The sequence below is a fragment of the Papaver somniferum genome, chromosome 3 (assembly GCF_003573695.1).
Source record: "Papaver somniferum cultivar HN1 chromosome 3, ASM357369v1, whole genome shotgun sequence".
Taxonomy (NCBI): Eukaryota; Viridiplantae; Streptophyta; class Magnoliopsida; order Ranunculales; family Papaveraceae; genus Papaver; species Papaver somniferum.
In genome coordinates this window covers 211584972-211600544 of record NC_039360.1, presented here as the reverse complement: position 1 = coordinate 211600544, position 15573 = coordinate 211584972, and the positions used below count along the sequence as shown (strand labels likewise).

At 36.5% G+C, this 15573-nt stretch overlaps 2 protein-coding genes across 3 annotated transcripts; both read right to left on the bottom strand.

The window, feature by feature from the left end:
* Positions 1–2442: 2442 nt before the first annotated feature.
* On the bottom strand, positions 2443–8280 carry LOC113358564 (ABC transporter I family member 17-like). 2 transcript variants are annotated; one of them, XM_026602161.1, is made up of 4 exons: positions 8030–8280; positions 7616–7942; positions 3234–3421; positions 2443–2984 (listed from the first exon to the last, which is right to left on the bottom strand). In XM_026602161.1, the coding sequence occupies exons 1-4, from the start codon at positions 8052–8054 to the stop codon at positions 2733–2735; spliced, it is 792 nt and encodes a 263-aa protein (XP_026457946.1). In that variant the 5' UTR covers positions 8055–8280; the 3' UTR covers positions 2443–2732. The 2 variants fall into 2 exon arrangements, with proteins under 2 accessions (XP_026457946.1, XP_026457947.1); XM_026602162.1 differs by lacking the exons at positions 7616–7942; positions 8030–8280 and adding exons at positions 4372–4681; positions 4779–7604.
* A 913-nt stretch (positions 8281–9193) lies between these two features.
* LOC113358563 (cysteine-rich, acidic integral membrane protein-like) lies at positions 9194–14380 on the bottom strand. Its single transcript, XM_026602160.1, has 2 exons — positions 13525–14380; positions 9194–9445 (listed from the first exon to the last, which is right to left on the bottom strand). The coding sequence occupies exons 1-2, from the start codon at positions 14359–14361 to the stop codon at positions 9410–9412; spliced, it is 873 nt and encodes a 290-aa protein (XP_026457945.1). The 5' UTR covers positions 14362–14380; the 3' UTR covers positions 9194–9409.
* Positions 14381–15573: the final 1193 nt, after the last annotated feature.

Below are 15573 nucleotides of genomic sequence, written 5' to 3'. Positions count from 1 at the left end.
ATGGGCTGTAAGATGGTTGATGGACGGCACTGTAATGGCTTCGGACTAAAATTGTTGTTCGTACTTTTCGAAGTTGTAAACTCCCCCGGCACTTGATGGGAAGGTAGAGACGATTGAAGACTGGTAATGCTGATATTTCTTTCCTTTCTTTTAAGCATGTTTTCCGAAAAATTAACTCCGTTGATGCTATGTTTAAATTTGCTACTTAAGGGTGCTTTTGTTTCTTATGCCATGTTTAAATTTGCTACCTAAGGGTGCTTTTGTTTCTTATCCTGGTATGCCGAACTTTTGATGAAATATTTAGGGGATACCCCACAAATTGGGGAATATTTTTCGTTGTAGTTGTAGTCGGCATAGTTTTCCAATGTTAGTCGACAATCGGCATAAAAAAATGTATCCCCAATCTGGGGAGGTATCCCCAAACATGGAATCTTAATGAACTTAGAGGGATGCGGTATTAATTATTTCAGATTTAAAACTAAGAATTATTATTTAATCCAGTTTTTCATGACCCATTTAATGGCTAGTCCACCCGTGAAACTAATTTACTCGCTAATCCAAAAACATGTTTTTGGACCAGATTATTTACTCGTTGGTCCGAAAACTTTGTGGAGATTATAAGTGTGTTTTCTACATGCCTAAAACACCCTTCCAGATCTAATTAGTATCAATACATAACATATGTGGTATCATATTAGTATTGATATGTAATAGCACATGTTACTTAACAATATCAATACATATGTTAATATATAGTAACATGTTACTAGTAACATATGTAGTAATATATGTAGCATGTAGTATCAATACTGTTGGAGCAAAATTAATTACTCCAACAATCTTCAAGATTTGTGTATGTTGATCGAATCTCCGCCGTTTCTTTATTTCTCCAGAATTGTAGATGAAAGATGAGGGGTACCTGCAAAGACACTCCGATGTTTAAGTCAGAGAGAGTTCTAAACATGATTTTTAGAGGAGAAAAGTAATTGTGATTGTGTACCTTTTGAGTTGGATTTCAGCCTCTATTTATAGGCAGAAAACAAATCTAATTGTTATGATTTGAAGTTATCTCAAATAACCACTAAGATTTACTTTTATCTTATGAGATTTGTAGTTATCTTGGATAACCACTTAGATTTGTACTTATCTCTCCAATATATGGATATATCCAGAAGATTCATGTTTATCTTCATCATATTTGTGCACATCTTGAAAGATCCATGTCTATCTTGCCAAGATTTGAATTTATCCAAAAAGATCTATGTTTATCTTTATAGATCCGGATATATCTTGAGAGATTCTAAGCCGTCTTCTCCAGATTCATAGTTATCTCAACATAACCATATTTATTTTTTGAGATTTGTATTTATCTTTAATGGTTTCCATAATAAACCATTGGGCCTCTTTGATAAGTCATTTTTGGTTTCCTTAATAAACCATTGGGTTTCCTTGATAAACCCAATAGGGCTTCTTTAATAAGCCATTTTTGGTTTCCTTAATAAACCACTGGTTTTCCTTGATAAACCCAGTCGGGCATCTTTAATAAGCCATTTTTGGTTTCCTTAATAAACCACTGGGTTTCCTTGTTAAACCCAGTCGGGCTTCTTTAATAAGCCATTTTTGGTTTCCTTAATAAACCACTGGGTTTCCTTGATAAACCCAGTCGGGCATCTTTAATAAGCCATTTTTGGTTTCCTTAATAAACCATTGGGTTTCCTTGATAAACCCAGTCGGGCTTCTTTAATAAGCCATTTTTGGTTTCCTTAATAAACCACTGGATTTCCTTGATAAACCCATCGGCTTCTTTAATAAGCCATTTTTGGTTTCCTTAATAAACCACTGGGTTTCCTTGATAAACCCAGTCAGGCTTCTTTAATAAGCCATGTGGGTCAATAAACCCACATTTTACCGATATCAAATAGCTTGTGCAGTTTGCACGTACACTATTTTAATAGGGTACAAACAGATACATATTAATATGTAGTAACATATGTAATATGTAGTATCGATACATATCAATACATATTAATATGTAGTAACATACGTAGTATGTAGTATCGATACATAACATAATACATATTGGTATGTAGTATCAATACATAACAATATCATACATAACATATGTTGTATGTTAATATGTAATAACATATGTACTACATATGTAGTATCAATACATAACATATTAATATGTAGTGATATATGTAGTATGATTAATACATAACATAACACATATTGGTATGTAGTGAAGCTAATGGAGAGCATAAAAGAGAGTTTTACATAGTATTATATGTTAGGGTTAGCAGAATAATTTCACTCTTTTCAAACCTTTTTTGGACTAGCCATTAACCCGGGTCGGGTTTAGGACTAAACATCAAAGTTCTCTTAAATAACTGTGGATAAGGACCTCCGAGCCCATTTTTCTTTTCCTGAAAATCTTACGACTTAGCTAACAAAGAGTGTTATTGCTTTACTACAGAGGACTTAATATAACAGGTGGGTTCTAGGTAACCAATCACTACATCTGACAGTTGCAAAACTTAGCATGCCAAGTGCATACAAGTAGTGGAATCATGCAGTGCAGCTTTGTCCAATCTCTAAAAAAGAAAGAGTATGTGATTCGCCAGATCCATCATTATGCAATATTCCACATATATATCCTCGCAAGTGCATTTGATTCAAGCACCAAATCATCATATATAAAAACATAAACAGAGATAGAGAAAGTGATAATACTAGCTGAGTTCGAGGAACTTTCGAGCCATCGGATGACTGGCTTCAGAGAGACGATCGGGTCTTAAAACCTCAACAATCTTACCTTCAACTAGGAGATATATTATATCGACAATCCTTTGGATTTGCCTAACACTGTGAGAAACTATGACAGTTGTTAGCTTATGTGTCTTCTTGAGCTTTAGGATTGTGTCTTCTATGGCCTGCGTCGATATTGGATCAAGAGCACTGGTTGGTTCATCCAATAGTAATACCTTGGAGACCAAAAAAGAAAGATCATCCAGCATATCAATTACTTCTTTGATATATGTATACTAAAGGTAAAGAAATATTGTTACATATACATGTTACAACTTGGAAACTGCTCGGTTTATATTTACTAACTAGTTATTCATTATCTATGGCACGACAAAGACACTTTCACCAAATTGGTACAACTAGCCAGGAGATCATTTCTATATTTATGCAAAACAAAAATTAGATTATTCGTGCTTTTTGCATACCTCAGGGTCATTGGCTAGTGTTCTAGCTAAAGCAACTCTTTGAGCTTGCCCCACGGAAAGTTCATTGCCGTTTTTGCTAGCGAAAGAAGAATCAAGGTCAGCTAGGGCGAGTAGCTTGGTTACTTCGTCATCTGATAGCTTTTTCCCTGTCAATTTCGGACCATATCTAATGTTGTCCGCAACAGTACCTATTGGAAAACCAATCCCAGACAATAAATGCATATGCGATATCCCATATACAAATATGGGGAACAAAATGTTTATTACACTATACAAAAGTGACGTAATTTGACAGAAACAGTTAGGTATAGAAATCTTGCAATCAACTATATAAAGGGTAGGTGATGGAGTTGGCTACTTATTCTTAATCATCCTTTTAGCGCAGTATATATTCGTGGATTAATGAATTCCAATTGCTTGACGGAACCCAACGGAGGTCCAGAAGCAATCAGATAACTCAATTTCACGTCTGGAAAGAAAAAGACCTAATCTTAGACATTTAGCTATTATACCATATTCCCACCAGGCTAGTTCCTAAACAAACTTATGGATATCCTGATGAAGCCAGTGGGAACCTTATGTGAAGAACCCATATCATATGTTTAGATCAAGTGCCAAGTAAAATGCAAGACATACACACCAATATAGAGCCAGGACAGAGCGACTCTTGTTGCCAAAATTGCATAACAACCTACCAATAGGACATCGATGTAAACTACTAAAATCACCACTGTCTGTTGTTAGTCACTTAAGAATTGGTTTTTCTTTTATGCCAAGGCATAATTAGGCACTATCATGGACAATAAAGTTTAACAAGAAATCAGGCAAATCTTCTAACCAACTAACATAGATGCTCTCTTAACGAGCGTATTTTGCTAATTCATCTGCATACTAGCAAGTCTATTTCTGTGCATATAACTCCATGTCCAAAATGCATGAGAATTTGCACAGAGTTACAGCGCGAAAACTTTGTTCAACATAAACCAGTGTACTAAAGACGGGCTCATACGAGTCTAACTACAAGGCCCACAGCCCGACGCTGACTAAAAATACCCGACTCCAGGTTTACGAAAGATTCAAAAGTCAAATGCAGGCGCAGGGATTCAAGAAGTAGGAGTAGAGTAAAGGTTGAGTTTACCTTGGAAGAGAACAGGGGATTGAAAAAGCATTCCTACTTTGCGCCTCAGTGAAAGAACATCAAGATCAAGTATATCTTGATTATCAAGGAACACGGTATTTTTAGGTGGATCCCACAATCGATTCAAAGATCTTAAAACCGTTGATTTTCCACTACCACTGGGACCAATAATCCCAACGATTAATCCTTTGGGTATATCAACACTTACATCAAGCAGTATCTGTACTCCTGTTGTGTCTAAGACTTTTGATAATTCACCTATTTTCTTCACCATCATCTATATCCACCAATAGATGCTGCAATATTTCATCTAGAGAGAAAAACAAAGGAAAATCTGAAATGGGTTTTCGTTTTTCTTAAATTGAAGTTGGAATTTTTAACTTTGAGAAACTTTAAGAATTTGTTACCTGATCCGGTCTCCATTAACGGAAGTGATGAAGCTAGAATCCGTATCCGGTGTGTGTGACAAAATGTCGGTAGAAGTTGACTGAAGGAATGGAGTGAGACAAAGATAATGGAGAGATTTTAACGTGGTTCACTCAGGGTTCTACGGGCATGTACCTTCCTGAGATGGTTACGGATCCAACTATACAGGAAATGAGGATTGATATTCAAGAGTGTTTGTCAACTAAGTCTGGAATCTTTCTCACCTTAGTTGTTGTCCAATTACATAAAGACTTGCATCGACGACTATGTTTTTATGTTTTTGTATGTAAAAGTGATGACATTTCATTTCACCACGTGTACGGTACGGACGCAACACCTGGCTGATGTTCACCGTGTTACTTTGGCATTTTTCTTCCATTAAAAAGAGGACTCTCATGGCCAAACCTGGCCAGACCTAATCGCATGGCACATAATATAGAAATTATCCGCCATTTGGATAACCAAAATGAAAGCCCACTATGACTAGTATTATCAGATAGTGATCTTAAGCACCCCTTTGCTCTCTTCCTCGTTCTATATTCTACTAGGCGGCATCACGTTTTGTATTTTCACAAATTTTATTTATGCTCTAGTAGAGGTGACACTATGACTCCAATGTTCATTATTTAAATATTATTTGTGCATGTGTGACAATGTAGTCGATCTTGGATTCTGGTTTGTCTCGGTCCCGAGCGAGACACTGGTACAACGTTGTCTCGGGGAGATTTCGTTTTCAAATCTCGGTGTAATCTCGGTTCCAACTTATATATATAATTTCTACATATGTTATGAATCTTATGATATAATGAAATACGATCAATCCAACAAAAAACGAACAAAAAAAACACAAAAATGGAAACACTTCAAACTTAACTAATTAATCCAGAACATATCTAAAATGTTACTTAAAAGAGAAATTAGTACAAAGGCAATTAAAAGTGAGCACCCAGATATTGCATTTAGTGTGCAGGTGTACCTGGCAAGGAGACACTGTTCTGATTTGCACTCTTGCTCTGCTCGAGACCAAGGTGGCTTTTGAAGGTGTGCCTCGTGATGTTCTGGCGGAGAAGATACATTAAATGCCCGTTTTCAGGGTTACTTTAAAACTGAGCATGGCACTAGACGCAGATCACAACCCGGATGTATTTAGCAAATGCAAAATTTGGTTTATTTCTTGAATGCTTGAAGTAGTTACTAGTGATATACAGAAAACAGTAACTAGTAAGCTAAGTAGCACCATATTGGATCTCTGTCTATCAATTACCAGGACTGTATCCAGGAGTTTTGCAGTAATTGATTTTTACGAAAATCACGGATGGTTTACATCCAACAGTATCATATTCACCAGGTAGCTGCTAAGATTTTATGTAGATAAGAGAGTTCTAACTTCTAACTACATTTAGTGCCCTCGCTGTTTCCAATTATTTTTTTCAGAAACTGAAAGTGAAATGGGAACACAATGGGGCTGGATAGTCAAGATCATGTCTAGGTATGATATCTTATTCTTAGAGTTAGAATGATCTTTGCAAATCTTCTAAGAGCCCCACTAGTAAGAATGGTGCACATTGGCAGTTTCTTACATATGAAACGAGGAAATATTCTGAAACAACATATGATCATACACAGACAGTGAAGAGAAAAAGATGTTCTTCTCTTTTTACTTCTTTTTACTTGTCTCTGACTTACTACTACTGTGTTGTTTGGCAATGGCAACAAGTCTAAGCTATAATATTACAAAATGAATCCAGATATAATAACAACAACATCCTAATTTCTGAAAAACAATACCCAATTTCAGATAAATCCTAATTACATAAACCCTAAATTTCAGAACAACAATCATCTCAACTTCGATTATAATCAATAAAAACATCATGCATCAGTCAATTTTAACAAAAATAAAGAAAGGGTTTGGATTACTTACTTGTTTTCTGATTGAAAACCTAATCTTCTCTGACCAAAATCAAAACAGCTCCATATCTCAATCTAAATCCTTGAATCTCTTTGTCTAGCACCCAACCAAACTCTTTATATCGATCTATATCTACCTCTCTTGCTGGATATCTTCCTCTCTCGATCTAACTCCCTCTCTTTTTTCTTCTCTCTCGATCCGTTTCTGTTTTTTTTTTCTTTCTCTGACGGTCAGAGAACTTGATGTTAACTCCGACAATTTCTTTTCTATCTCCCTGTATCCGCTTCCACTCTCCAATCTCGGCCCGGAATTCCGCTTCCACTCTCCAATCTCGGCCGGAATTTCGGTTGTTTCTCGGATACTTTCGGTCTCGGCGGAAAGTTGCATTTCGGTTTTCTTTGGTCCGAAAACGGAATTTCGGCCGGAATTCCGGCCGAGATAGCCGAAATCGACTACATTGCATGTGTCCTACTAGCACGTCTATAATGGAATAGTGACACTAACATCAATACTGTTGGATTGTTTAGCAAAGCCTAATGTCCAACGCAAAACAAATCACGCGGGAGTATAGCTCAGGATATCTCCCATATTGAAAGTTCAAGTTCGGTACACGGTTCAGATTAATAATTAAGAACAATGATTTCTAATTTGCTGCTAGACAACGCTATTGCTACATGGCATTTTCGCAGGAAACCATCAGCTTGTTTTCCCGCGTCCGTGACCCATTAGGAATCCTAGAATCTTCACGGCATCAGTTCCTTGGATCAATTTTCAGATCAAGGTGAATGCCACAGTATCTATAGCAATTAGATGTAGGAATTGACCAAGCAAACTAACTACAAGCAGAGTACAGTAAGTGCAGGAGCAAATGAAATTTGTATAAATAACCAGTTCCCGTTTACCTACCTGGAAAAAGAGCCGGAACTTGAAACAACATTCCTATCTTTCGTCGAAGAGAAAGAACATCAAGATCATGAATATCTTGATTATCCAGAAACACTGTATGTTTCGGCGGATCCCACATACGATTCAAAGCTCTTAGAAATGTAGATTTTCCACTTCCACTCGGTCCGATAATTCCAACTACTGATCCTTCAAGTATTTCAACACTAACTTCACTCAGTATACTCAGTCCTGATGGTTCCAACACTCTTGATAATTCACTAACTCGAAGTTTGGGTCTCTGTTCATCAACAATTTTCACCACTAGATGTTGTAATTCATCATCACCATCTGAAAGCACGGAGAGTAAAAACGCAATTGGTGAAATGGGTTTTGATAATTCTACGTAGATTTTGAAAACTAATTACGTGAACTTACCTGAAGTGGAGTTATGGTTGTCCATTAAAATGTATTCTTAGAGTTCGCCGAGTGAAGGTTAGAGAGAGATCAGTTGCTTGATTAGCCAGGGATGAGTGGGATTGATATAGAAGGAGTGGTAGAGAGACATAACTAGAGAGAGAGAGAGATATGAGCTGCACTGGGAAGATCATTCCTTAGGTAAAACCTCGAATCTCTTTATCAATCAATCGACGTTTCTATCTGTATATGTGCGTAACGTAATTTGTGCCATCCAGAATTCGAAAAAGGAAACAAAAGATATAGTGTAAGTATACAGTGACTGAGTGGATGTCTACCTCACAGCCATACGGTGTGTGTGTGGTGGTGGTAGGGTGGGGGTTCTTTCGTTTATCTTATGAGTCACAACTCACAAGTTGATGATCCTTTCTTTCTTACCCTTTTCTTTTGTGGAAGATTACGTTGGAGTCAAAGTTTGAGTGGAAAATTGGAATTCTCCGTAGACGTGTAACGACTATGAGACCGCAACGGATAAAAGTCATGAAGCTAGGCCTTCTTTTTGCAGAGCTGCACTAGAAATAACTGTAAGATGGTATCTGCAGTGAGTTATACACCAAACTTTCACCTCAAAGACAACCATGAAAGAGAGAGCATGGCTCGTGCACATCCACCATCGGGGAATGGGCATTTACCGAGAAAACTAGGAAAACTTTTCTAGCCTAATTATTTTTCTGTGATAAATCCCATTATTAAGATTACATGTAAGAAGAACCCATAAGGCCTATAACCTTTTACCTAACTGAGAAAATTAATGGTGCAGAGTCATGACCAATAAAAGAATCAGAGGAAGTGTCGAACATGGAACACCGATTCACAGACTATATATTTTTTTGCAGCAAAGAATGTTTGGCCATTGACAAGAAATTAAACATGGATTTGGTGGTAAGAATATGTGTTGCTGATTCATGTGCACCGCAGTACACAGCTGCACTACTTTTTCTATGGGCTTTTAAATGAAAACTCTGAATGCCTAGCTGATCCAAACACGAAACTAGATGTCTCCGGCCCTGAGAATGATCATACTTTTCCCCGAAAAATTCCACATTGCAAGTCTCATCCATATCCATGGATCCCTTTCACAAACTTCCTCGCCTTTCAGGAAAAAATGAAACAAAACCCGCAGCAGATTCAAAAACAACACACCATAACATAATTATAGGATTAATTAGATTACATGGGATGCAATTATACATGCATCAAATCATACGTTATGAATGGACACTAATCCATTCACGCACAATCATTTATTCAAGTAATTTTTATATTCTTATACATTGAAACCAAACCAAGAAGGATGTTAACCGTGATCGCAGTACTGCCTTTCCACCGACGTCATTATAATTAATTATCGGACATGGTTTCTCTTTTTCCTTCCAAATCGTCATCGTCATCGCAATCATCATCACAGTCCTCATCGCAATCATCATCATCATCGCAGTCATCGTCGCAATCGTCATCACAATCGTCATCGTCATCATCGTCATCGTCATCGCCTTTAAGGTTTTGGCAGTCTTCACCGTCTTTACAGTCTTTTTTGTCTTTGTAGTTTGTACAACCCTTATCTTCGCAGTGTTTGCAGTATGAACAATCCATGCAGCTTTGGCATTCTTTGCATTTCTGGCAGTCATTGTCGTCCTTGCATTTCTTGCAGTCTTTGTCATGGCTATAGTCTTTGCAGTCATTACAATCCTTGCAGTCTTTGCAGTAGGAACAATCCTTGCAGCTTTGGCATTTTTTGCATTTTTCGCAGTCTTTTTCGTCCTTACAGTTCTTGCACTCTTTGTCATCGTTATAGTCTTTGCAGTCGTTACAATCCATGCACTCTTTGCAGTATGAACAATCCTTACATTTCTGGCAATCCTTGCATTTCTTGCAGTTTTTTGCCTTATGGTGTTTGCACTTCTTGCAGTCCTTACACTTCTTGCATTTCTTACAATCCTTACACTTCTTTTTGCGACTATCATAACTTTCTAGGCGTGCTTTATCATCCTGGTAAATGTCTCCGCCTAATTTATCATCATTATGATAGCCAATAATCTCCTTGTCCTGGTCATCATAACCACGAATATGAGTACTGGCTTTATTCTTGATGATCGACTTCTGTGAAAAAGATCCCCGAGAAAACTTCTCTAAGCCATCGACAGAAAGACATAAAGAAAGTACTGCGACTGATACAACAAAGAAGAAGACTACTGAAATCTTCATTGTCTAAGTGAAAGGTAAGATTTGTGTGTTCAAATTGGTAGAGGACTCGGATTTTTTATAGCCAAAGATTCAAGGTAGAGCCAAGAGAAAAAGTAAGTGGTTAGGTGGTTGATTAATGAAGTTAAACGAAATCAGTTCTCATTTGCAAAAAAGACTAAATTCAAGCTACTAATATTGCCTTGCTCATCAATAGTCCCAATTTGCACGAGTTTGCGTGTAGTGACCATCCAAAATGAAAATTTAGATATGCCAAGACTCACTTTTCATTTAATGGATAGACGATAAATTATAACCAGATGTATGAACAATACTCAAACCGATTGGTTAATGAATTTTTCTGCACCCACCAATTTAAATGAACTGATCAAAAATAATCAATAAGGACCAAAATGCACAAGAATAAGGACCATGAATTCGTTTGGAAGAAAATAATTTCTTGTACAATTATGGGCTTTTAGACTGGTGGGTAATGCTTCCCTGAATTTACCTTTCATGAAATTTTTATGGAATGTGAGCCGATCTTTAAAGGTGCAACTGAAGACTAATTCAACTAGGAATACTGGTTACTAATATATTAGTCTCTAAGGTGATGTCATGCACGATGTAATTATCGTTTGCTAGGGACATAAGTATCCTTTGGGCCCATGATAATTCAATTATCAAGAGAAAATAAATCATTTTCAGATTTACTTTCTCTCACCTCTTTTTTTATTTTTCAGATCTACTTTTTTCTGTTGCTGCATAGAAAAGATGAAGATTTTTAGGGCTTTAATTTGCTGAGATGATGTGGAACAAGAAACAAGAAATGATGCTGCTACTGTTGAAGTTCATGTGAAACAAGATGAAGATTTCTAGGGTTTTAAGATTTGCAGAGATGATGCTGCTACTGTTGAAGATATAAACAAGATTTATGTGTTTTCGTCGTCGCTGCTGCTGCTGCTATTGAAGATGTAAACGATTTTTGAAGATTTGATCTGCTACTGTAAACAATGAAGAGTGAGTTTATGGTGATTGATTTACAGATTTTTACCTTTTCATCTTCTCCATCTTTTTTTTTTATCTCTGCTGCTGCATCTGTTGAAGACGACGATAAACTCAATCTGCTGATGAAACCGACGATATTGATGAAATGATACTGATGTTTGATGTGAAGGATGAACTGATATTGGTGTTTTGCTGCTCGTGTTGAAGATGAAGATGATGATCTTTGTCTTGCTGCTCGTGTTGAAAATCTTGATTTTGATGATGATCTTGATTTTTTGACGTTTGCTACTCAAACATCAACTTTTTTTTGTTTTGATTTTTTGATTTTTGAAGATGTTTGCTGCTCGTGTTGAAGATCTTAAATTTGATGTGTTTTCTGCTGGTGTTGAAGAATGATGAAGACGGCGAAGATGACGAATAATTTCTTTCTGCTCCTGTTTGAAGATGATGAAGACGATGAAGTTCATCGAACTTAACGAACTCAAATATGTTGTTGCTGAAGAATGATGAAGACGACGAAGTTCATCAAACAAACTGAACTCTTATTGATGAGAGGAACTCGTGTTGAAGATGAACTCGTGTTGATGAAAATGAACTCTGATTTTTATGGATTATTTTTGTGTGTTCATGTAAAGAATGAACTCTGTTTTTAGATCTTGAATTATTAGGTGTTCATCTTAAAGAATGAAGTTTGAATTAGTTAGTTTTTGATAGGTGTTCATTTTGTCGAATGAACTCAGTTTTCTTATAGGTTCTATCAGGTGCTCATTTGAAAGAATGAACTCTGTTTTCTTATAGGTTTTATCAGGTGCTCATTTGAAAGAATGAACTCTATTTTCATATAGGTTTTATCAGGTGTTCATTTGAAAGAATGAACTCTGTTTTTTTTTTTTTCATAATAATGAAGTTTTGTGTTGTGTTCATTTTACAGAATAAACTCTGTTTTCATCTATGATTTAGTTTGGTTTTATCAGGTGTTTATTTGAAAGAATGAACTCCGGAGTTCATCATACAGAATGAACTGTTACAAAAAATAAGTAGGACTTAACATAGAAGGGTATTTTGGTCAATTTAATATTTTTAAATAATTATGGACCAAATGGAAAAGGTGATTTCCGAAATGACCAAACTGATGTGGGCCTGGATATAAATGGACCAAACGATATTTCCCCCTACTGGTTATCGATTTGTGTTGTTTAATAAAGGTGTCAACATATTTTTTTTATTTTTTATTTTGATGCTAGGCATAGGCTCGTCCTGCCCCCTGGCAGCGTAGCCACCGGCTTACTCCCCACTGAGCAAACTCGGTCCTCTTAAACCCAAGTTAAAGTTAGTATAATTTAAGTTTGAGCGGAGACTCGAACCACTGACCTCCTACTTGAGAGTCAGATTCCTGACCAACTGGACTAACCCCTGATGATTAGGTGTCAGCATATTTACCCGGGACCGATTCCTTGCGATGGGCGACTACCACAGAGCATGGAATTGCCAAGGACGGTCCATGTATTTACAAATGCGTTGTCAACCCTGAATGTAGGCCAGTATTGTCAAGGATTATGTATATTTTTGAAAGCCGAACACTATAAAATTCAGCTAAATTCCAAACGATATCTAATTCGACGATACCATGTGGGCACGTCTAGTGAAATCACATTTGGATTTAAATGACGACACTGTAAACAAAAGTTTCCCACTAGTTAGCTCCGGGTATAGAACTATTATGGCTCAGTCAGACTCGCAATCAACAGAAGATGAGCCGTGCTCAGTCAGACTCGCAATCAACAGAAGATGAGCCGTGCCCTAACCAAAATGTATGTATAAAGGAATCATTGAATCAATGGAAGTCTGGAACATCAATTTTAGCGACTATATATTTTGTCGCAAGGAGGGTTTTGCCACTGAAGAAATCAAAACATGGATTTGGTTGGTAAGAATATGTGTTGCTGATTTATGTGCACTGCGGTATATACAACGATCCCACCTCCATCGATCCCTTTCCAAACTTCACTTAAAGAAAAAAAAAAAAATCAAAATCGGCAGACGATTTAAAACACAACACAACATAATTATAGGATTAATAGGTTACAGCGGTAGATGCAATTATAGATGCATCTAATCATACGTTATGAATGGATGGACACTAATCCATTCACTCACAACAATTTATTAAAGTACATTTTTATATTCTTATACATTGAAATCAAGCCAAGAAGGATGTTAACAGTGATCGCTGTACTGCCTTACATGGTTTCTCTTTTTCCATCCAAATCGTCATCGTCATCGCAATCATCATCACAGTCATCATCACAATCATCATCACAGTCATCGTCGTCGCATTCGTCATCACAATCATCATCGTCGTCGTCATCGTCGTCATCGCCTTTGAAGTTTTGGCAGTCTTCACCGTCTTTACACTCTTTTTTGTCCTTGTAGTTTGTACAACCCTTGTCTTGGCAGAGTTTGCAGTATGAACAATCCATGCAGCTTTGGCATTCTTTGCATTTCTGGCAGTCATTCTCGTCCTTGCATTTCTTGCAGTCTTTGTCATCGTTATAGTCTTTGCAGTCCTTACAATCCTTGCAGTCTTTGCAGTAGGAACAATCCTTGCAGCTTTGGCATTTTTTGCATTTCTCGCAGTCTTTATCGTCCTTACAGTTTTTGCATTCTTTGTCATCGTTGTAGTCTTTGCAGTCGTTACAATCCATGCAGTCTTTGCAGTAAGAACATTCCATACATTTCTGGCAATCTTTGCAGTTCTTGCAGTCTTTGTCTTTGTCATGATCCTTATGGTCTTTGCACTTCTTGCAGTGCTTACACTTCTTGCATTTCTTGCATTCCTTACACTTCTTTTTGCCACCATCATAACTTTCTAGGCGTGCTTTATCATCCTGGTAAATGTCTCCGCCTAATTTATCATCATTATGATAGCCAATAACCTCCTTGTCCTGGTCATCATAACCACGAATATGAGTACCGGCTTTATTCTTGATGATCGACTTCTGTGAAAAAGTTCCTCGAGAAAATTTCTCTAAGCCATCGACAGAAAGACATAAAGAAAGTACTGCGACTGATACAACAAAGAAAAAGGCTACGGAAATCTTCATTGTGTAAGTGAGAAGGTAAAATTTGTGTGTTCAAATTGGTAGAGGACTAAGAGTTTTTATAGCCAAGGATTCAAGGTAGAGCCAAGAGAAAAAGTGGTCGAGTGGTTGATTAGTGAAGCTACTAATATTGCCTTGCTCATCTATAGTCCCAATTTGCATGAGTTTGCTTGTAGTGACCATTCAAAGTGAAAATCTAGATATGCCAAGACTCATTTTTCATTTAATGGATAAATGATAAATTATAACCAGATGAATGAACAATACCCAAAACGATTGATCAATATTAATCAATAAAGACCAAAATATACTAAGAATAAGGACTAATTTTAGTAGATCGTAGTGGTTGTTAAAGACCCAATTTTCAAAAAAGAATCTATCTAGCCAGTTAACATTACCTTCTATAATAGGAAAACAAAATCAAATTAGTAGACATCCCTAATATATTACTCTAATTTTGTGCCCGTGCCAAGACTGGTTTGTCCATTAAGTTGCACTGACGCAGGGACGATTAGACACAAACATAGATATGTATAGCCATAAATTTTTTTGTACCTACGCTACGCGTGATTTCCCATACATTGCTGAATGTGTTATTATCGGAAACTGATAGGTCCCCTTTTTTTTGTTATATTCTTCGACTAAGTTCTTGTAATTTCTTTACGAGGAATTCTTTTACACGAGCTTTTGTGCCCAATTTTGTGTATCACACTGTTTTTTTTTTTTTTTATTATGAATATCACACTGTTACCATACTATGAATTTACCTTTACCGAATATATATATATATTTCTACAAGAGATAAGGTCAGAATTTCCTGGTTAAATTGGGGCCTACTCCATTTAATCGAGGTCTAGTACTAGATGATAAAAAAAAGTCATTAGAAATAACTTTCACACCACCCCTTATCCAACAATTACCTAAGTACCTATTTTATCCCCGATTAATTAATCGTATTAGTTGTTAATTATGTTTTAGATGTGAGATCAACTAACGTTAAAAAATTCTTCAAAACATCAAACAACTTAATTTTTTGATTTTTTTTTCGTAAACAGTACCCAGAATCGGTTTACGTTCATGCACTTGTAAACCGATTATGGATTTGTATTTCCAAAATTAACAGAGGCTTCTATAATCGGTTTACTTTGGCATACATATAATACGATTGTTACAATCGAGATTTTATGTGACATATATAAACCGATTTTTGTCTTT